The 23,949-nt window shown below is 49.9% G+C and overlaps 1 protein-coding gene across 5 annotated transcripts in view; it reads right to left on the reverse strand.

Annotated features, from left to right (window-relative positions):
* Positions 1-23,949, reverse strand: part of MSI2 (musashi RNA binding protein 2) — a 389,744-nt gene that overhangs the window by 140,952 nt on the left and 224,843 nt on the right. For all 5 annotated transcript variants that reach the window (XM_030296485.1, XM_030296484.1, XM_030296482.1 and 2 more), the window contains exon 7: positions 19-67. In XM_030296485.1, coding sequence (XP_030152345.1) covers positions 19-67 — 49 coding nt within the window. The remainder of the gene's footprint in view (positions 1-18; positions 68-23,949) is intronic.

The following is a 23,949-nucleotide window of genomic DNA, read 5'->3' on the forward strand; positions in this document are numbered from 1 at the left end:
CTCCACGGGGGCTCTTACCTCTGTGCCTGTTGGTCGTCTTATCAAACATCAGCATTGCATCCTCCACCTGCAAAACAAATACAGAATGGGGTCTGCTTTAGGAATTTTAACAACACGTTTGAAATGTGATATATTGGGGGGGGAAGGGTGGTTTCCATTATCAAAGCCATAGGTGCTCATTAAAATTTATGTGAAGGGGCGCCTGGGTGGCTCAGTCGGTTGGGCGTCCGACTTCGGCTCAGGTCATGATCTTGTGGTCTGTGAATTTGAGCCCCGCATCGGGCTCTGTGCTGACAGCTCAGAGCCTGGAGCCTGCTTCAGATTCTGTGTCTCCCTCTCTCTCTGCTCCTCCCCTGCTCGCACTTTGTCTCTCTCTCTCTCTCTCTCAAAAATAAACATAAATTTTAAAACATTTAAAAAAATTACGTGAAAACACAAAAAATTAGAAAAAAAGATCACTGCCTTTCCTATCTTTCTGCCTAGTACAACCACAGTTAACATCTGGTGTATTTCCCTTCAGTTTTTGCCTTTAAAAAAACCTTATGCCTATTTTAATATAGTTTAAATCATACTGTATATGGAATTTTCCCCTAGTTCTTTTTTTAATATACTATTACAATATTGCAAACACTTCCCAGATTCACACTGTGACTATTATCTGTTTTGTTCCCCAATTTTTTTTGATCATGGTAAAATACACATAACATAAAAGTTGCCATCTTAACTGTTCTTAAGCGCACAGTTCAGTGGTATTAAATGCATTCATAACGTTGAACTATCATCCCCACCATCCATCTCCGGAACTCTTCATTTTGTAAAACTGACACTCTACCCCCATCAAATAATAACTCCGCACCCCCTCGTCCCCCTCGGTCCCCCTCGGCCCCCCGGCAACCACCCTTCTGTCTGCTGTCTCTGACTGTGACTACTCCAAGTACAGAGGTCCCCCCGTGTCCAAGGGCATACATTCCAAGACACCCAGTGGATGCCCGAAACTGTGGCCAGTACCCAACCCAAGATACACCATGTTTTTTCCTGTTCATACACACCTATGATAAAGTTCAATCTATACGTTAGGCACGGTAAAGGATTTAACAATAGTAACTAATAATAACATAGAACAATTACAATATGCTGTAATATAAGTGGCGTGAATGTGGTCTTTTTCTTTCAAAACATCTTATTGTACTGTCACTGATGAAGAGAGAGGATAAGATGCCACGTGATGAGAGGAAGTGAGATGAATGACGGAGGCATGTGACGTAGCGTTAGGCTGCTACTGACCTTCTGATGATCCGTCAGGAGGATCATCAGCTTTAGGACCATAGTTGATTGCGGGTAATGGACACCACGAATAAGGGGGGGGGGCTACTATGTTTCACGGAAGTAGAAATACACAGTATTTGTCTTTGTGACTGGCTTATTCCACTGAGCATAATGTCCTCAAGGTTCAGCCATATTCCATTGTATGTGAATACCACATTTTGCTTATTCATTCGTCCGTCGATGGATGGATACTCGGTCTTAGCTATTGTAAATAGTGCTGCTATAAAACATGAGTGTACAAGTATCTCCTTGAGTCCCTGTTTTCAATTCTTTTGGGTATGTATACCCAGAAATGAAATTGCTAGATCATATGGTAACTTTGTTTTTAATTTTCTGAGGAACTGACATACCGTTTGCCCCAGTGGCCGTTCCATTTTACATCCCCGCCAACATCGCTTCTCGGCCTTTTGGCTAAGATCAAGTGTACATCCCCGCCAACAGGGCACGAAGGTTCCAACTGCTCCACACCCTGGCCAACACTTGTTATTTTCTGGGAGTTTTTTGATAGTAGTCATCCTGATGGGTGTGAGGTATTATCAATACGATCTTGACTGCTGCATAATATTTCACGGAGTGAGAAACTATAGCTTACTCAATTAATCCTTCTGTGGATATTTAAATTGCTTCTGGTTATAGACAATGGAAATTTAACATCTTGATTATCATGGGCTGAATTGTGCCCCCTTCCAAACTCTGACGTTGGAGTCGTGACCCCCGGTACCTCAGAATGTGACTGTATTTGGAGATAGGGTTTTTAAAGAGGTTATGGAGTTAAAATGAGGTCATTAGGGTGGGTCCTGATCCAGTACTGACTGGGGTCCTTATAAAAAGAGGAAATCTGGACGCAGGTACAGAGGAAAGCCTACCTGAGGACACAGAGAGAAGGGGGCTGTCTGCAAGCCAAGGAGAGAGGGCTCAGAAGAAACCAAGTCTGCCAAGGCTGGACTTCAGCCTCCAGAAGAGTGAGAAAATAAATTTTTGTTGTTTGACCACCCAGTCTGTGGTACTTTGTTGTGGCTGCCCCAGCAGACTAATACCTTTATGCTAGGGCCTTTTCAAAAATATCAAAGAGAAGAAAACACCAAAGGCATCCTCTGTCTCTCTTCCTATCCCTCCCTCAGTCTTTCCAGGCATCCTGCAACCCTTTTGGATATTTCCAGCAATAAGATTTCAGGAGCCACACTCCATTCCCATGTAGACCTCAAGAAAGTCACCCTCACTGAACCAGATTTGGCTTTTAAATTCCACTCCTTGTACTTATGATCCAATTCTTTATTCTTCCACAAAATGCACATCTTTAGTACAGGTGCGGTCCTAGCCGATCAGCTACTCACCTGGGGACTGTACCTGCTTTGGCCAGGTAAGCAGCCTGGTCTCCTCATTCATTTTGTGCCCAAGATTGGCACTAAAACTATAACTCAACCCATGTGGTCCTGGGCAAAGCCCTAGCCAAAGGGCTCTGCGCTTGGGGCAATGTCGGCATGTGTGTGGTTGGGAAGGACTGAGCACTGCTCACTGGAGCTCAAAGGCTCACAAATGAGTTTGGGGGCCAGAGCTAAGCCAACTGAGAAAGGGAATCACAGGCCATTCATTCGTCACTCCTCCCAGACTACAATCTCTGATGGAGGGGAAGACACTGGGCAAAGCAATAAAACCAGGCTTAAAATGCTGCCTCCAGACAAATCAAATCTATTTTTCCAGATGCTATCAAATAGAATGGGGGGGGGGGCGGGAAGCAGAGTCAAGGTAAGAATGGAAGAGGGGGTAGGCCAGCCAGACATAACCCTCGAAGGGACTGGCCTAGCTTAAAAATCCCTTCCGGAGTCAGCCCCCCCCCCTTTGTTGCTAAGCAACCGAGTCTGAACAAACAGGCTCCTGGGGCCTTCCCCTTCTGGTCCCCGTTTTCAAAGTCAGTTACTGGGAGGACAATGGCCTTGCACGGTGACTGCCGTGCCAGCAAGGAGCTACTCTGTCTCCACCGGGCACCAGGCCGAGGGGGGTAAGTGATGCTAGGCTGGAGATGGGGTGCCTTCACCAGACCCCTCCGCGGCCGGGCAGGCTTGATGGCCCCCCAGGCACCTGCTGAGGCCACACACACCACAGCCGTCTGCCTCCGTGCACCACTCAAGCAAAACCACCAGAAGATCAACTGGTTTGTTTGTACACAGAGCAGTCACACTTGAGCATATGGTATTGCAGATTCAGACCCCAGGGCCTCGGTAAGAATTCCAATGCCTGGGGTGCGGGTGGGTGGGGGGTGATGCCTGCTGGGTGTCGCGCAGGTAAACGTGACATCTGTTTCACACCCATCTCCACATTTTTTGAGATGCTTGCCAAGCCCTTATTTTGAGCTAAAAATGCCTAACAGTAAGGAAAACAGCTTCCCTTCTGTGTTGGCCATGTTTTGGTCCTGACACTCAGATCCCCTTAGGAAATAAATATTTTGAATTAAAAAAAAAAAAAAAAGTATTTTCAACGCCCTCCGCCCCCTTCAACAGTGCGTAGTTGGCTCCCTCTTTTCCTTCCAAAGTTTGGGTGTTTTCTGACGCTACCCTCCCAACATACGCTCCACCCTGGGGAGCGAGGGGGAGGATCTGTGTATGTTTTTTAGGGCAACCATTGTCGTAAAGAATAGAGCTGTTTCCTCTATAGTCCAGTTGCACAATGGGACTCGCAAAGACCTCCTGAATAGATAAAATGTCACAGCGAAAGAAAAATTCTATTAACACTTTACAGAATAAAACATCTGAGAAATAGCTAGAGAGGAAAGAGAAAGAAAAAAAAAATCAATATGGATAAGACCCGGTGCTTGGGGAAGGGGCCGGGGGGAGAGAAAACTTTTCAGCGATTGCAAAACACTTATTAATTCAGAGAAGCCATCAATGCAATGGAAATCTGGCAGAACAGCAAGAGCTGAAACTGGGAGAATTTGAATATACAAAGACTGAATAGAATGAAAAACACGGCCTCACATACGGGGCTGTTTCTCACGGTTCTATGTGAATCAAACAGAAGCAGCTTGTGTGAGTCTGCATCACGGGGGAATGAGGAGCAAAGTCAAGGTAACTGGTAGTCAACCCTAGAAAAAAGCAGACTGATAATTGTGTCTCTGTCTGTCTTTCTCTCTGTTTCTGTCTCTGTCTCTGTGTGTGTGTCGCTCTCTCTCTCTCACACACACACACACGTGCGCGTGCACGAAACCCAGGTAGATCAGTTGGCTGTACAGAGTCATCAACTTCAACATAAAGACCAGACCTCATTTGGTGTTCTAGAACACAGAGAGTTGGGGGCTGGACACAGGAGTTTTTCCGACCTCAAGTAGAAAACACCATGAACTCTTGTTAGACTAGCACTGGTATTTGTTTTGTGGTGATAGTGCCCTCACCAGGCTTACATATTTCTTTATACCAGAGGTGGGGGTCCATGGGCCTAGAGGTCTGGGGTTGGGGTTGTCCCTGGAGGGATCGAGAAGGAGAGGAGATATCTGAACCTCACCATACTTTGTCCCACATCCTGGCCCACACTTGGTCTGGTTTGAGAGAAGGAGCTTGCTCCAACCTTGACAGTACTCTTTAATAACTTAGGACAGGCTCCCAATGCAGCCTGGCACAGGAGGCATATTGAGCGAACAAGCAAGGTCAAGTAACTTTAAAAACTTTTTGTAATGTTTTATTTATTTTTGAGAGAAAAAGAGAGAGACAGCACAAGCAGGGGAGGGGCAGGGAGAGAAGGAGACACAGAATCCGAAGCAGGCTCCAGACTCTGAGCTGTCAGCACAGAGCCCGACGTGGGGCTTGAACCCACAAACCGTGAGATCATGACCTGAGCCGAAGTTGGACGCTTAACCGATGGAGCCACCCAGGCGCCCCTAAAGTAACTTTTAAATAAGATGGCTGGGGATGTCTCCCTGTTTGTTTCAACACCAGAAAGTCCTAAACATGTATTTTTGCCTTCACCCGGTTCGGATCACACTGTAACATCCTCAGAGGCGAGTAGCACGCACACACCACAGCTGAGGGTCATCGGTAGGGAGCTACGCCTTGACCTCTACGGCCCATGGGGGCTGGGGCAGAACTCTTCCAACTTCCTCCGTGTCAGAATCACCTGGCTTGTTTAAAACGCAGATCTCCCGGGCCTCACCCCTAGAGTGTCTGATTCCATGGCAATGCTCAGTACATGGGACAAAATTTCTCTTCCAGAGGCAGCTGACACACGTTGGTGTGGAAACTGTCTTCCCCCTCTGTTCCTTGTCTCTCATACATTTACATCCTAAGATCCTGAAAACAATGACAGTAGATTCGACCATGGAAAAGATGACAAAAAGAGACACTTCTTAGTGACAACCAAGCTGTCCCTGAACCTAACGCAAGAGACATCTGGATTCTACCAGGATGACAGAAACTTTCCTTCTAACAGATAAACCAGCAAATGCCTACATCATGCAGCCAACTCAATCTTGATTAGAAGATTGAGCTAATGTCAACTTTATTTACTTATATGTGACATATATTTATTAAGCGCTCCCTCCTTGCAGAGAGCACTGGCCTAAGTACAAGTAAGAGGCAAATGACATCGGACCATGGCAGACTGTTTGCATTGATGGCCCCAAACCTTGAGTTCTGTAATTCTGCAGTTCCTCTCCCCAAAGAGGCAGGGTCTCTCTCTCCATCCCATGTGTCTGAACTTGACTTCTTATGGTCAGCAAAATGAGATGGAGGTATGCCCACGCTGGGTCTGGCCTGGGGAAGGTTTTCACGCTTCTGCTTGTTCTCTCTCTGCCATCACCATGAGAAGGGCATGCCCAGTCTAGCTGGCTAGTGGGTGAGAGGCATGTGGAGCTGGGCCAAGTCCCCTCAGTCAATCCTAAAACAGGCACGTGACCCAAAACATGCAAGTGAGCCCAGCCAAGATCCGCAGAACCATTCCAGTGGACTTCCAGGCAGGTGACATGAACAGCTATTGTCTGCTGCTGAGGTTTTGTGACTGTTTGTTTCCCGGCATTCCTGTGGCAATGGGTAACTTGTACATGGTCCCTGTTTTAAAAAAAAATTTTTTTTTCATCTACTGGAAGATACACAGTCTCAAATAATACTAGACAATGAACAAAGGCAAGACAAAAATTGGAAGGAGGTAAAATGTGGAACGTGGGCTGAGTATGAAACTGTCATGTTACACATTCCAAGTGGAATACAGGTATTAGGGTGGGAAGGGACTACTTCTAAATGTCACCCTCGCAACAAGGTTGGAGACAGAGATCCTAGAAGTGCCAGGGGAAATTGGCAACATGTTCCTCACTAAATGAGCACCGTGAAAATCAGCAATAATTAGCACTCAAGTCAGTGGGTGATGCCTCTCTAATCCTAATTCATTTAATGAATGAATGAACCCTCCGTATAGTGAGGCAAAAGGTTTATTGTGAGCCAGACATTCTTGCTGGGTGAATTTGGAAGTCGCCATTCGGTATTGATCATATCCAGAGGTGAGGCTTTAGCCAGCCCAACTCACGCGACAGCCGAAGAGGAAACCTTTCAAGTCACAAAGCAAAGAAACTCCTAGAAAGAGATGTCGTAAATTCTGTTGGTCAAGGTGGTTGGCCAAAGGTTGGGGCCCTGGAGTGTGCCATCAGACCACTGTTTCTTCTGCCTGCAGTTTTGGCTCCCCAAGTACACAGGAGGCGAGTGAGGCTGATTTGGGACGCAGAAAACTTGTCCCCAGGAGGCACCTGAAGGGGATTCAGTTGCTGGTACTAACTCCACAGGTGCTGAGAGGCAGTGGAGGGGGGCAGGCAGTGTTGCACAAAGCACAGGCAGGACCCAGGTTCTAATCCAGCTCCACTGGGATCTCATGGACATAAGTCACCTCCCTTCTCTGTCCTTAGTTTCTCATCTATGAAAGGAGGAAACTATGACGTGGGCCACCTAAGATCCACTCACAAGGAATCTCCGCCTAGAATGCTAAACCGGACCACGGAGTCCACTTGGACAACATCTAGGAGCATCCAATTCACCACTGGTCCTTCCAAACTCTGTTCTGTCAGGACGTTCCAGAGCTCTGCTGTGGCCAACACATGCTGAGAAATTTCCCACTCCTTTTGGGATACAAATATGCACACCCACACGCCATACGTACCAAGAACAGAGCAGGAAATGGCACTTCAAATGATCCTTAAATTATCTGGTCAGACACACAGGAGAGAGAGGAAAGGGAAAAAAAGAAACCCAGCTCTTCCAACTCCCCCAGAACACATGCCCTTGAATTTCGCTTCCTGCTCCCACTCAAACACTTCAAGAGTTAGTTTAAATAAACGCCCATAAAGGCGATACCATACTGTAAGGCGTAGGGCTTAACAGACCTTATTATGCTCCATAAACTCAAGGCACTAAAGTCACAAGAGTGGAGACTCGTATACGAGGCAGGACTGCCCAGGACAGAGGCGCCTGGTGTCGGTGCCCGAGAAGGAGGCTGTCTTACCCGGAGCTGTTTCAGAATACTGGGTGGCACTGCTCTCTGCTGCTCCTTCCAACCAGCCCGGAGAGAAACCTGTTCCTGCCCCAAAGCTCAGCGGCGGTGCCTTATTTTTCTGAAATGAGACTTTTGAGTGTGCTTCGGCCTTACGAAGAGTGAGGTTGATCTACCGTTCGTCACTGCCCAGAAGGGAGGCTAGAAGGGGAAAGGACGCAGGCTGGAAGATGCTTAGCTCACACTGAAATCCAGATGGGTGGATTTCCAACCTTGACTGCTCACCAGGATCACCCAAAGAACTTTTAAAATCCCCGGGGCGGCGGCCACACCCGGACCTGTTAAATCAGATCCGTGTCGAAAGCTCCCCAGTGATCCCAGGGTGGAGCCAAGGCTGAGAATCCCTGTTCTAAATGGCTAAATACAGCTGAGTCGAGCCTTAATCACAGCCTGTGTGTGTCACGGAGCAAGCCGGAGGCAGAGGTGGAATGGGCAGAGGGGTCCCAGAAATAAACGGGCCCTAAGGAAAAGGGGTAAATGCTGGACAGGCCTTCGGCTGCCTAAACATTGGCTCTTTATCCCCTGCCAGAGAAGTCAGGAGCACGCTGGTCCTTTGTCACATGCCGCTTTTGGGGAGCTCTCCCTGCCTTGTCTTGGTCTTTGACTTTAGAAAACCTAAGGAAGCCACTGCTTTCCTCCCATCGTCACCAATATTTTCACATATACTGTTACCGCGCTGGTTGTCACAACAACCCGCAGAGACAGGGCTGATGACAAACTCTCCAAGCCTCAGCTGCCTCACTGGCTGTCCTGGAACTGGCAGGGGCTGAGACCAGGGCTCAGCCACTGGTCTTATGAGTCCAAATCTCACCCCACCAGCCTCTGCCTGCAGGCCCATCTCAGATTCTGTTATTTTTAATGTTTATTTATTGGGGGGGGGGAGGGAGGGAGAGAGAGAGAGAGAGAGAGAGAGAGAGAGAGAGAATCCCAAGCAGGTTCCACGCTCAACGTGGCGCCAGACGCAGGACTTGATCCCATGACCCGAGATCACAAGCTGACCCAAATCATGAGTCGGACCCTTAACCAGCTGAGCCACCCAGGCACCCCCCGCCTCAGATTCTTGTATCCCCCTTGCTGCGGGCATGCAAGCTTCTCAGCCAGTCCCAAGCTCTGTGTGTTTCCCCTACAGGACTGCCGGGCATGGAGGCACCCAGGGTTTTGGAGCTGCTGCCCTCGGCACTTTTCCCTTCACTCCAAGACTCAACACCTTCTAGACTGCGTCCACCTGAAATGTCTTAACTCACACCCCTGCCTTTAACTGAATAACAAGAAAAGTCGTCGGCTGAGTTTTTCCTAAACTTTTTTTTTCCTAGTAAAATACACCTAACATAAAATTTGCCATTTTAGCCATGTTTTTTAATTGGTACACAATTCAGCGTATCAAGTACATTTCCTAAACTCTTCATAGAAGGCTCCTAAATCTTAGCATGGCCAGAATGTTCCATCCCCGTGGGCAAGGCCCTTCTTTACCAGCCCTATTTTTCCCTACTTGTACTTCTTTTTACTCTTGTGGGGTCATTCCATTTTCTCATTTAACTTAGCAAACAGACATCCACTGGTGTTGATCAGGCAGCAGTTACAAATTTAGTAAACGGACACTTGTCCGTGGGAACTGAAGAGTGCGGGGTCTCCAAACAGCTCTATCCTGGAGATGAGACATTTTGTTTACCTAAAGGCAAGGCCTCTTGCTCGGAGACTGACTGCACAAGTTGTATCAGACTCTTAAGAAACGAGAAACAAGGATTATTGCAATAGCTACCATTTACTGGTGCTTAATAGGCAAATGCAAAGCTCACTGAATTATGAAAAGCTCTCAGGGAGATATGATCGTACCCATTATACAGGTGAGGAAGTTATGATAAGTGACTGGCCTGGAATCATATGTGCAGTAAATGGTAGAACCAGGATTTAAAACCAGAGGCCACCCTACCTCTTCCCACTGGTCTCCCTTAACGGTGTTCTAGTTTTTGAGTCCCTAGGGCTCAGTGTAGTGTCACGGCCTCCTGAAAAAACATATAAACCTGCCTTAAAACTGTACCAGAGGGGTGCCTGGGTGGCTCAGTCGGTTGAGCATCCGACTCTTGACTTCACTCAGATCATGGTCCCAGGGTTGTGGGATCAAGCCCTGTGTCAGGCTCTGTGCTGAGCGTGGAGGCAGATCCTCTCTCTTTCCCTCTGCCCCTCTCCCCTGCTCGTGCGTGCTCGCCTCTCTCTAAACAACAACAACAGCAACAAAAACAACAAAACTGTACCAGAAAGTTAAGAGAATTGATGAGATAAACCAAGAAGACAGACACGTGTTGCCTTTGGCGGCCTCAGAAGAGGAGGGAGTGATTCGAGAAGCAAAGGAAAAGGCGGGGGGAGGGGGGGGAGGGGTCTCTTCCTTTAGGATTGGCAAACTCGGAAAACCCACAGGTCGCTTGGCTGTTCCGAAGTCACAGAGCAAGCTGGTGGCAGTGCTGGAACTGGCAGAGGGGTCCCAGAACTCAGTTTGGGGCTCAGCCCCTGTGACTCCCTCCTATACCTGAGTCCTGAGAATGCCGCGCGTCCCACTTCCCGGGACTGTTATGAAAGCTCCAGTGGTGGCTAGTGAGTCCCTAACACGCAGAACACTGTCATCATGACCAACGCGGTCACTACCCCACCCTGGCAACCTCCTTGCAGAGCCGGCTCAGCGTGCCCTAATGCCCACGTGCACGTGCACGCCCACGGACACACTCTGAGCACCCAACTCTGCGCGTCTTCCCGCTGCAAACGGGCCATGCCAAGGGACAGCCGAGAACGGAACCATGCGTCCTCAGGAGCACAGTCCTGGGAGACTCCATCTCAAAACTGGACAGGAAAAGCAAGAGTCTACGCAAGCGTGGCTGGGACGGGGGCTCTGTCTGGGCTGAGCGGGCGAAGCCTGGAGGCCAGCACCACCTGGAGGGTGGGACAGGAGGCTCTCTCGGGGCCTGTGCGAGCCAGGGCTCAGAGAGGAGACGGCACGGGGGTGAGGTGGTGGGAGAGGGATACCAAGAGAGGCTGGGCACGAGCGGTTGGCGGAGACGCAGTTGGTTCCGGCAGGCTTGACAGCTGTCACACGGAAATGGCATCTGGCCTAACGGCCTCTTGTGAGAGGTGCCTTCGAGTGGCGGCTGCCGTGCTCTGGAAATCCACGGCCTGTTTACAGCGCCGGTCGTGCGTGCGTGTGTGCGTGCAAGTGCGCGCTGGGAGCGGAGGGGAGAGGCAGGCAGGCTGCCTAATGCTCCTGTCTCCCCCCTCCAGCCTCTCTCCCCATCAGGCCTCACCTACCGTGAAAAAGGCCCAAACCTGCCAGCTCCGGAGGAGACAGGCAAATCATTAGTGGAGCACTGATGTGCCGTAACACTCTCTTGCATTCCCATTAAACAAATACTAAACTGCTAATTGCCAAAATAGATCTCCACGACTCTGACCGAACAGGGGAAGGGTTTATAATTACCAAGTGTGAAAATGCACAGCCTGTAAATAACCACCTCATCTGTCCTAATATGGGCTGATATTGATGGGCATGAAATAAACATCAGGACCAAATGGAAAAATCACCCACATCTCCTGTGGCCAATGTAATCTCGAATGGTGACAAGCGTGGCTGTAGCCTTGCGCTCAGGGAGGGGTGAGGGGAGAATGAAATTCTGCAGTCTTGGAACGCCTAGGTCCCAATCCTGATTTCAACCCCTTGGGCCATGTGCATCTCCTTCTGCCTGGAAGACACGAAGGGTCAGTGGCACGGTTCGATGATGCGATGCAGGGCCTGTCTGTACCCGGGAAAGGCCAGGGTCTGAGGCAGGAAAGCCGTCGGTGTGTGACTCTACCTGTGCCCTTTAACAGCCTGGCTGGTGAGGGCAGAGGACTAGGGAGAGGGACAGGTTTGCCGAAGTGACACGTTTACTCATCAAGCCAGTATCTCCTAAGGCTCTACGGTCGGTCCAACACAAAGAGCTGCAGAGGCAGGCGAAAAAAGAATGTGGTTTAGAGTGACCCCTGGGCTTTCAGACCAACCCACACCTCAGTGGCTCCTATTCCCCGCTGTCCCCGGCCACTGGGAGGGGAGGCAGACGGGTCCAGCAGATTTCACAGCCCCAGCTCTCTCCCCGACTGCACCTGAGGAGGGGTGAGGTGACGAGCCGGAGGTCACAGGGACGTTGCCGTGGCATCGTGAGCCCCAGGCCCTTCCTCTCCACCAGCCTGCGATTCTGAGGAATTCAGCCAACCTCGCGGTGAACGTGGGTAACTGGGGGAGGCTCTTTTCCTCCTCGAGTCACAGACTTGGGAGTTAGAGGGGACCCTGAGGTCACCTCTCCACTTCCCGCCCGGTACAGGAATCTCTTCTCCGAGGCTCTTTTGAACCCTTTCTGGAGCTTCAAAGGCTCAGGGCGTCTCTGCCCCACCCCCTCGGTCGGCTGCTCAGGCCTGAATTCAGTGCACTAGCACTTAGATCCCCGAAATAGCAACTTCCTCTGATCTAAAGCCTGATTTTGGCAGACGGCAGAATCCTGTGAACTGCATGGCACCAGGCGCCTGAATCTGAGCTGCAAGGACCCCCAGCCCCACAGTTTCCTAACGGGGCTTTAAGGGGCATCTCAAGAAGCCCCTGCTCCTTCCCCACTGGGCAGCCTGAGAGCCGATCTCCTCGGGCCCCCAGGTCGCTGAAGTCACCCCCGGGACGCCGGGTCAAAGCCCCAGTTCTAACCCTGACCCGAAGATTTTATGAAACACAAGCAAATTAAGGAAAGGCTGCACTACATATGCCATTTTTAAAGGAACCCTGCTTTGTTACTTTTAAGTTCCCAAAGCATCTTCAAATAACGGCTAACAAAATGCCCCCGAGGGGCGCCTGGGTGGCGCAGTCGGTTAAGCGTCCGACTTCAGCCAGGTCACGATCTCGCGGTCCGTGAGTTCGAGCCCCGCGTCAGGCTCTGGGCTGATGGCTCAGAGCCTGGAGCCTGTTTCCGATTCTGTGTCTCCCTCTCTCTCTGCTCCTCCCCCGTTCATGCTCTGTCTCTCTCTGTCCCAAAAATAAATAAACGTTGAAAAAAAAAAATTTAAAAAAAAAATGCCCCCGAGAACAAAGTTCAAGTGCAGTAACAGGCCACAGGATTCAGTTACTTGGCAAAGCTACCTCTTGTTCAGAGAAGATCATAAAATCTTTGCGCTGAAAAAACAGCCCAAAAAACATAGAGGAGTCTAGCCCGAGCTCGAGTGGTGGAGTAAATGGAAGGACCCTGGCGTGGCATCCAAAGTCCTGTGTTCAAATCCCGCCCCTCCATTTCCAACTACACACAATCTCGGGCAAGGCTCTCCAGGGCGGCTCGGTTTCCTTGTGTGTAAAAGGAGTCATGATCATTATTAACCTTCACCCTAGCTTAGGAAGTCGAAATTATTAACGCAACATATAGGTAGGCACTTGGTCAGCGGTAAATGACTGCCCTTTGCTATTGCCAATACTCAGCATGCAGTGGGGCTCAACAAATGTCTGTTCGATGAGGGCTGGCTGACAGGATAACAGACTTTGTTGTGACTACCACAAACTCCGATTTAGAGAAATCGGTACAAAGGAGCGAGGTTTACCCCCAGAAGGGTGCCTCGTACTGTGCTGGCACGAGTTGTAAGCCAACGAAGCCTATTTTGGAGAGCGAGGGGAAGGGAAGAACCAGCCGTGGTGCACAGTGGAGTCGTCCTCGAAATAAAAAGCAACAAACTACGGGTACACAGCTTGGATGGAACTCAAGGGAATTATGCTGACTGAAAAAAGTCAGTCTCAAAGCTTATTCCATATCGTATGATTCCATTTCTGTAACATTCTTAAAATGACAAAATTACAGTGATGTGAGAAGAGAGTGGTGGTTGCCAGGGGTTAGGGTGCGGGAATTTCTTCGTGATGATGGAACACTTCCGCACCCTGATTGTGGTGACAGTCACTCCAATCCACACATGCGATCAAATTCCAAACAACCGTGCGTGTGTGCACGTGCTCACACACACACACACACACACACACACATACATACACACGAGTGGCTGTTAACACTGATGATGTACAGCGTCAGTTTCCTGGTTTTTTTTAACAATGTACGATGGCTGGGGGAGATATTATCATGGTGGGAAGCGGCGGGAAGGGTACACACGTGCTCTTTGTACTGTTTCTACAACTTTCTAGGAGTCCTACGCTATTTAAAAATAAAAGTTTATAATAAGTTTTTTAAAAACCACAAGGGGGCTCATTATTTCAAGAAATTCAGTAGCAGATCAGTTTATAATGCAAACAATGATGCCCTAATTTCTCTTAATTTGGACCCACTAGGCATACAGAAGGTACACTTACAGTAGAGAGACGGATCCCTTAACCTGTATCTTGTACTGGGCACTGGCACATGGCACTCCGGAATATCATTTTGTCACACGAGCATCTGTGTTGGTTGATAGTCCCCACTACCCCTGTCTCATCATCTTTCCTGGTACCCAGCATACTTCATGCACAGCTCTGCAAACCCGCAGCGCCTACTCGAGTAACTAATACAAAAATGAGTGCACAGTAAGGGCTTGCTGATTGAGTTTCAGAAAGATTTTGCAGGATAAAGAAGAAAACTTCAGACAGAAAAGAGCCTCAAGTCTAGAGGTTTCCAAAGTTTGTTTGTTTGTTTGTTTGTTTGTTTTAAGCCATTTACGATGCTCTCCTTCATTTTTGCAACACGGATATTATGGGTCTCGTGATATTTCATACACCAACAAATTATACTTATTATTATGTTTGAGGTGCGGGAATGCATTTATCAACACTCACCATAAGTGTAAATTAGGGCTGTTGGCAGCATGAGGTGACCAGGGACCTAGTGGGCTGGGGTACGTTGTCTAAAACAAGCACACCCAAGGGGCGCCTGGGTGGTTGAGTCGGTTAAGCATTGGACTTCAGGTCATGATCTCATGGCTCGTGAGTTCGAGCCCCGCGGGCGGACTCTGTGCTGACAGCTCAGAGCCCGGAGCCGGCTTCGGATCCTGTGTCTCCCTCTCTCTGCCCCTACCCTGCTCACACTCTGTCTCTGTCTCTCTCTCAAAAATAAATAAACATTAAAAAACGTTTTAATAAAAAAATAAAATACAACAAGCACACCCAGCATTTCAGTTGGCCAGCATGCTGTTTGTGATGGGGTAACCACGATGCCTGATAGATTTTGCTTTCTTTGCTCTTTTTTTCCTTTTTCGTTTCTTTCCCCTTTCCTTTCTTTTCTTTTTCTTTCCTTCCCTTTTCCCCTCCCTTCCTTTCCCCTCTTCTTAGGTCCCGGTAGAATTTTGAAGTGCAGGCACATCTCCTCTTCCTGCACTCCACTTTTACTGTACTTCACAGATACCGCGATTTTTACAGATGGGTTCGTGGCAACACTGTGTAGAGCAAATTCTATTGGTGTCATTTTCCCAACAGCATTTGCTCACTTCGTGCGTCTGTGTCACATTTTGGTAATTCTCACAATGTTTCAAACTTTTCCATTATCATCAGACTTGTTACGGTGATCTGTCATTAGCGATCCTGACTCACTGAAAGTCCAGGTTTCCATGTTTTAGCTAGTATTTCTAAATATTATATTCTTATATTTTATAAATTTTATTTATCTACTAAGTATTAAGTACATGTAGCTTATTAACTTATTAAATAAACTTTATTTATTTTGTATAATTAATTTATATGTTTTGAATAAAAAAGTATTTTAATCTTTTTGTTTATTTTATTTTTGAGACAGAGAGAGACAGCACGAGTGGGGTAGGGGCAGAAAGAGAGAGACAGAGAGAGAGAGGGAGAGAGAGAATCCCAAGCAAGCTCCACACTGTCAGTGCAGAGCCTGCTGTAAGGCTCAAACTCATGAACTGTGAGATCATGACCTGAGCCGAAATCAAGAGTTGGACACTTAACCGACTGAGCCACCCAGGTCCCCCCTTTTTTTAAGTAAGGTAGATACAGTTTTTGTTTGGATGCAATGTTACTGCACACTTAAAAGACTACACGATAGTGTAAGCGTAACTTTTCTATGCACCAAAAAACCCAAAAGTTCATTTGGCTCGCTTTCCTGTGACCCACAACGTCTCTGAAGTGTGCCCCTGATGAGGTGAACACGAGGACCCCACGTTCCCACCGCTGACCCCCTTCTGGCCTGCTCCTGAGGTCCAAACGATAACTCCGATCTCTGCAAACGAGTGCGGACAGAAAAACCTTCCCACTTAATCCCTGAGCCACACACCTCCCTAAAGGGGGGGGGGGGGAAAGGAAGGGAGAATGAAAACCCTCATCTAAAAAAAAAAAAAAAAGAAAGAAAGAAAGAAAAGGAAAGGAAAGGTACCAATTCAGGCTGCTTCAAGACCCAACAAGCATTTTTTTCTTTCATTTATTTCTACATCAACACTCTGAAGGATAAAGATCTTTCTCATTTCAAGAGCTGTCAATTTGCTTCAGTGCCATGTGTTTCTCATCTGTTTGAGGTAAAGAGGAATTACAAAGCAGGCAAATGAAATAATGCACTGCAATCGAACAGATTTTGGCAATTCAAATTGGGACCAGGGAAAGAGGAAATTAAGCGGGGGTGACGGGCTACCCGGCGCACCTGTGTCGTGCCCCCACCCCGGCCCACGCTGCCTCTTCCCTCCACTCGCTAACTTTGCCATTTGATGAAGTCTTCAGTTCTTTGCGGAAAACTGTACTATTTGCTGCACCCCTAATTCTTCCAATCATTTCTACATGTTGCACAACTCATACAATATTTTGCTTTCTGAAGCAGAAAAACCTCTTAGCTGCTGGAAAACTGTCAGGTGCTGTTACTTTAAATACCCCTGTGAAACAGCACAGAAGCCAGAAGCACGTTCGGCAGATTTACTGCCCTTCCCCATATAAATTAACAAAGACAAATGCTTGCCACACACCAGACTGTGAGAAATCCTTACGCCATCAAGCCCGAGGGTTCCATTACAACGAACTTCATAAATAAAAGGAAGCCTTAATCTCTTCTTGTGGTCCTCCTCTGCCACCGATGACGGCCCGTGAAGATTTTTGGCTAATTTATTTACAGTTCTTTTTGTTTTTAATTAAATTGCTCCTCACCTATTCAGATCTGTCATTTTGCCCTCTTTAGCACAGGGCTGGGGGATTTTTGAAAGAATGACAGGAATTTCCAGGGCCAAGATGCCTCAGCAGACCTCAGGGTGCTCTGTGACACTCAGGAACCTGCCCTTGACCATCGTACGTGAACCATAAGGAGTCGATCAGAGGTTGTGAGAGCCCAGGGATTGGACTCCTTTGAGATCCCAGAGTAAAAGGATCTGCCCCACCTCACCCTCTGCCCCCAACCCCTAACCACCACCACCTACCGAAGTGAAATCAAATGGTAAACGAGACAGTGGGCCTGTGGCACTGTCTTTGGCGGAACCCCATCTCACTCTAGGTTCATAAAAGGTATTACCATTTTTCTGTCAACAGTGCAGGTATCCACAAACCGTTTGCTGAGGCACCAGGACCTGGGTCCCAGCTCCGTCGACAGGACGCGTCTCAGTGGGGAGGGACTAGTGGGAGGGGCCAGAAGCCCTGGGCTTAGATTCCAGCTCCCCCATTCACTAGCTGCGTGACCTTGGGCAGGTTCCTCAACCTTTCTGCGCCTCTGTCTTCACCTCTGAGTTGCTGCCCACCTCACAGTGCTATTCTGAGCAGCAAGAGAAGTTCATTCACGTGTGGCCTTCTGGCACGCACGAAGAGCTAAACGGCCAGCCTCCGTCACTATTACCGCCTCAGTGAGCCGCTCAGCAGAAATGTCTAATGTTCCTTGTACCTAAGGCACCTCCCATCGCAACCGCTGGGACGCTGACGCCAAGCGAAATGAAAACCAGTGCAGAGGGTGGCTTTACCTGAGCATTCTAGGCAAAGAGGCAGCCAGGATAAAAGGGCGCGCTTGGGCTGTCCAGGCCCCCCGCCCCCACCCGCACGGGAACACCCGTGTCCCGTGTCCACGGGGACTCACAAGTGTGGAAAACCCGCTGAGAGAAACACACAGGCGCGGGCCAGCAGGCTCACGCATGGCCTCCGCCACTTGCAACCAAGTCCTGACGAATCCTCTTCAGCTTTCATGCTCCGTGGTGAGGAAATGAACTCACGGAGCCGCTCACCCTCCGGACCTGAACGTGATGAGCCTCTGTGCCATCCTGCACGCACCTGAGGGGCTCTCTTTGCCAGGTGCCCACAGGTCACGGGGGCTTCAGAGGCCTGGTCTTTCACCCTACCCCAGCGACGGCCCTGCGCCTGGGCTGGATGAGTGCCCTTCATTCAGCGGACGGGCAGCTCCTGACTCAGAAAGAAAGCAGTCTGTCCGGGGTGGTGGTGCTACCTTTAAAATTCATTCTTTCTTTAAAAACAAACAAACGAAAAATCGTTCCGTCAACACAGATGTGCCCCACGTCTACCACGTGAAGCACAAAGACTGTACAATGAGGAAGACCCGACTCCCGCCCCTGAGATCCAGGGGGACAGACGATCGCTGGGAGATTGGTGACAAATGGTGTAAGAGCGCGTAGCCCCCCTGCAGGGCGCGCACAGACATTCTTAGTCTTTAATCGTTCACTCGTGCCCTCTGGGGCTCTGGAAACTCAAATTAAAAATGACACTAACTTAGCCAGAAGAGGTAGTTTGTTACCGAGATGGCAGGAGGCGTTCTAGGCAAAGAGGCACCATGGGGCTGGGGCAGCGGGTCTGGAGGGACATTGAAGCCAAGGGAGCAGGGCAGGGAAACCAGCGGAAAGCCCAGGCCGCCATCGGTTTGGGCCTGGCCCACAGGAGCCACGGGGGTGGGAAGAGTGGGGGGGGGGGGGCGGGTACCAGGCCTCCATCCTCAGGGTGTGGTTCTGGCTTTTCAGAAAGGAGCCAGAGGGCACACAAGGAAGTCAGAGAGCCCCCACACAGTCTTTGCCAAAACCAACCTCCCCAAACGGACTGGGGGGACATCCAACAGGGCCAGTTGAGGCTGAGGGGGTCAGGGGCTGTGTCCTCTGCTGCCCACAGCTACACACTGGGGCAGGGGCAGAGCCTGGGGTTACAGACTGCATCACCCCAGGAAACGGCACCGGCTGTGAACAACAGAACAAGGCAGAAAGGAAACGGCTTCCTCAAGGCAACACAAGACGGTGGAATAAATGCTGGCCTTCGGAGCTGACAGCACGAGGGCCCCGGGGCCTGGAATGCTGAGGAGGCCCCATCCCCTGCAGGCCCCATCTAAGGCAGTCTGGGAGGAGAGAGGACTACTCTGGCTCAGTGAGCCCCTCCTCGGTCTCTGGGTGTGCAGGGGTGGGGCGGGGAGGTCTACTTAATGTGTTTGAGTGAGCGGACCACCACTCTACTTTTTATTAAATTCATTTCTCGTTCAAAGCGTGTTCACGTGCATTCCTTTCTCCCGCGGATCAGTAGCCTCGTGTCCGTGCTCCTCCTGGAGGGGGAGCTCCTGTGAGCAGGGCCCTTCTGGATCCCTCCCAGGACTCCTCTGGGGATTCCGCGGGCCATGCTGGCTGACCCAGTTCTGGTGCCGGACCAGGAATCAATGTAAATCACCAGTGGCTCCCCCACTGCCTGTTTGTGGTGGTGACATCCTCCAAAGGGTCAAGGCTGAGCAACATCCCTGAGTTTCTCATCACCGAGAAAAAAAAAAAAAAAAAAGGATTCCAGGGACAAAGGCATCTGTTTGCTGGGCACAGTGGCAGGCACACCTCCACCCCACCTCCAGGAGAGTGAGGTGGAGAGCAGCCGAAGCAGGATGAGGGCTGACCCTGGGGATTTAAACCGCCTGTTCCTAATCCCAGTTTATGTGCTGAGGCTAAAGCCAGGGAAAAACGCAATGTACCATAAACCTATTTTTTTAAAGGTACTTCCGGATGCACGTACCTGCCTCAGCCAGTTCTCCTGCATCAGAGTTTGCATGACTTTTAAAACTGAGAAAGGGGTGGGGATGCTCAGCATTATTTATGACCTCGGGCCAGTGGAGCCAGAGCCTATGAGCATCTTGCTATAAAGCTTCAGGGTGGGGAGAAACGGGAGGGCTGCGTGGAGGCAAGCCACCACTCCCAACACTGCCCCACGCCGCCTCATCAAGAAGGCCCCGGGGGCCCAAGCACACTCCTCACCCAGGACCATCCACACCAGCCCCCAAGGAGGCCTGCAGAAAACCCCGCCACCCAAGAGGCTGCAAGTCCCAGGGGACTGACACAGAGGCGAGAAGAGACGCCTCAGTTCGAGAATGGATGGACAGTCAACAAACATGTGGCAGCCCCGGTACATGTCACCGAGGCACCTTTTCTGCCTCCCGCACCCTGGCTGGAGAGGCAGATCGAAACAGACATCTAAAATCAAAGCACAAAAACAGTAGCTTATGGTGGCAAAACGAGGTGCTGGAACAAGAGGAAGAGGGAAGTCGCCATTTGGCCGAATCTTCAGGCATGGCTTCCCAGCAGAGGATGGAATGGAGCCAGATCTTGAAAGACGGGAAAGTTCCAAAAAGCCAGAGAAGATTTTGGGGAAGTGTTTGCACGCAGGGGAAGGTGGGAGTGGGGGGGGGCGGGCAGGGGGAGGATAACTGAGTTCATATCAGTGGATTTCATCTGGTTGGAAGTGCCCTGGGTCTGGAGTTCAAGGAGGAGCAATAGAAAGCAGGGTATCCCTAGGGTGTCAAGGCTTCTAGGCCTCACCTCCTGTTACTCAATATCCTTCCCTCTGTGGGCGGGATAATTGGGGGGGGGGGCGCGTGGGGCGGGGAGTGCTCCCGGAGCACTCTGTTCCGCTCAGGAGAAAAATATTTAAGAGAAACACTCTAGAAAGCTGAAATTTCTCCCTTGCCAGCCCGATTCAGTTATTTATCAGAACGCTTCAGTGAGGTTATTTTCAGCCTTCCACATGAAATAGTAATACTTAGCACTTCCAATTCGTCTCCCGAGCAGTGTGCGAATGTCGGCTCATTAACGCTACACACCCTCAAGGAACAGCGTGGTACCCCATCTCTCAGACTGGAAGACAGAGGCAGGGCTGCCCAGGATCCCCGTGGGACAGCCCTGTGGCCTGTGAGTGCAGCTGCATTTGCAAGAACAAATGTCCCTTAGCCAGCCAGGTGCATGCCCCCTTTCACGGGGCGTCGCTGCCGTCGACAGGTGCCTGCCTCCCCTCCCCCCCCACCCCGGGTCCTATCTGCCCCCCTCACCAGCCCTGCTGTATAGCACTAGTGTCTCTATGTGAGTCGTACTCTCCTTTCCCACGTGACATCAATTCTGCACATCTGATACCATCTAGGGCTGAAGCATCACTTGCCGGGACAAGGGACAGGCTTGCAGAGGAGGCTTTCTGAGGAGGATTTACATCCTATGGTGTGGCTCTTTTTCTCTCCCTAAAAGGAACGCCCCCAGACTTCTCCACAGCCAGCATCACGCCCTTCAAGTCCTATAGAGGGCCCTGAACTTTAGCCCTCAGGTGGATTTTGCATCCATCGCTTCAAAATGGGATTTAAGGTTCCTGTCGTTGGAGTCCTGGCTTTATTAGTCATTCACGTAGCACATGGGTTGATGTTCCCAGGGGGCAGGAAGAGATAGAATGGGCCGTCGGTGTAGACACCTCACCTTCTGTGCACCGCAGGGGCCAGAAGTCTGGGAAGTCCATGCGGGCGAGGGCAGCCGATGAAGGGACAGAGTGGTCACGGCGTGTGGCCTCAGGTGGTGGGAGACTCCCAATCAATGCAGAACTGTGTGTCCAGCCCACTGGGGTGGCTTTCCCAGGGCTGCCAGCTGCCCACTGCCCCCAGGGGACGGAGTGAGTAAGGATGTACCCAGGGTGACTCCCCCTCAGTCCTGGCCCCTGATGCTCCCAAGGACAGCCACTGCGAATGTACAGCAGGAGCTCTGAAAGGACACTGGACCTTCATCTATAACCCTGGCCTTTTACCTGATGTCAGCTGGCTTGGTCCAATGTCTAATGTGCGGCAAAGATGAAATAAAATACGACCTCCATCTTGTTGCTTAATAAACAAACACATCAGGATGGACACTGACTGGTCATTGCTCCCCGTCAGAGAACTCACAGTGAAAGGCCTGTCTTCATTCACTAAGACTTCAAATATTTTTTGGGGTGGGGGTGGGGGATTCCCTTCTAGTCAGTTCCCAAGTCATGCAAGACAACTAGTCTTATTATTTTATAGTCCTGCTGCATTTCAGTCCAAAACCAGCATAATCAATCTTGGCCACAAGTCATTTGGAGCTCAGGCTGGTGATGGTTTCCAAAAATCACATCCACTTTCAAAGGCTAAAGATTTATCACCAGCGAGGATATTCAGAAGAAAATGCCACAGAGTCTGAATACGACTTCACAGTGAAAGCTTTGAAAACGCTCAGAGCAAAGGCGAGATCTTTGGAATAAGTACACAGACTCCCACTTTGAAGGGGACACCGTTGCATTTGTAGCAAAAAGCCCTGGTCTTAATGCTTCTAGTCATTGTGGGCTGGGGGGGGGGGGTGCGGAGAGGGAGGGGTAAGAAAGGTGGGGGGCAGGGGTGGGAGGGAGAGAGAGAGAAATACAGATAGAGAGAGGCAGAAACTGACACAGAGAGATAGACTCACACAGAGAAATACAGATAGGAGAGACAGACAAACAGAGAGACAAAGACTGTATCATCAGAAAAGGATCTTGGGGGTGAAATAAAAGGAAGAGAAATAAGAAAGGATGTTCCATAGCCTCATACCAAATGAATTATGGATTCAGCTGTAAGAAAACATTCACCATTTCAATGTACGACAACGTTAGCATCCTCAGGACGTGTTTACAAAGCACCAGGAGGTTTGTGAGTCCGGATTGGGCCCACACTTGCTTGCAAATCACTCCCCTCCCCCGCCCCCTGGCTGCAACACACATCATTGCCATGCATTTCTCAGCTGTCAGAGACCTGCCCTCCCCGCCTAGTGGCCCAGGCTAAGCCCCCTGCCCTGTACCCTGTACACCGAAGAGGGCACAGGAAGGTTTCCCCTCAACACGCGTGAGAAACAAGGTCCAGTTTTGCTCAATGCTAATCAAACAGACTGTTCCAGATGTTCCTGCAACTCGGGAGAGCACGGCAGAGCCTCTCAGACCACGGCCTGGTCCAGTGGGCAGCCTTCTCCCCATGCCCCCCAGGGCCAGAGGGATCTTCATCCAGAACGGCTACTCCTCGGGGTGAGGGAGGGGGACAGGGGACTCCCAGGGGACGGGGCACTATGTACAAACCAGAGAGACGGGACCCGCAACCAACAGAGGCAGAGATGTTGATCCACTCTTGAGACATCTGGAAAATGAAACAGGCCACAAGCCATCTTTATCATGTCTCTGTGCATACGAATACATAACGGAAAATTACGGAGTCCTCTCCTCTACCAGATGAGCCATAACAACCCCATAGGTCTTCCCCAAGTCCTCGGGACACTCTGCCTCGTGCCGCTCATCCTGAGAAAGGCTTTCAAAGGGAAGGCGTCGGAGTGCCAGAGCTCCGGATGAGGCTAATTGCACTGCCAGGGTCTCACCTCAGACAGACCCAGGTGAGGACGTCGCAAAAGAAAATGTCCAACCTTCCCTGGCTGCGGAGATATCTAAGGCTCGCCCACTGCCCCTTCTGTATGTGCCTGCTGGGTCCGTGCAACGATAAGATGGGTATTACATTAGGATGCTTCCTCATGCATGCAAGCCTATTTTAAAGAGAGTCTGGAGGAGGGGGACCAGGCCTGAGGAGGAGAAGTTAAAAGGACGGCTGCTTTATTTTAGAAAAGTCTCAGGGACAGAATAAAACTGTGCTTTACCTGCAAAGGCAAACTCATGCAAGTTTCTCTCTGGTTCCAGAGAAAGAGACCTACACCCACAGAATGCCAGGTGCTTTTATTTCCTTATCTTCTTTTCATCTTGTGCCCCCCAACCCTGACTTACACACTAATTCTTAAAAAAAAATTTTTTTTTAATGTTTATTTTTGAGAGACAGAGAGAGACAGCATCAGCAGGGGAGGGGCAGAGAGAGAGGGAGACCTAGAACATGAAGCAGGTTCCAGACTCTGAGCTGTCAGCACAGA

This window comes from Lynx canadensis, chromosome E1 (assembly GCF_007474595.2).
Source record: "Lynx canadensis isolate LIC74 chromosome E1, mLynCan4.pri.v2, whole genome shotgun sequence".
Taxonomy (NCBI): domain Eukaryota; kingdom Metazoa; phylum Chordata; class Mammalia; order Carnivora; family Felidae; genus Lynx; species Lynx canadensis.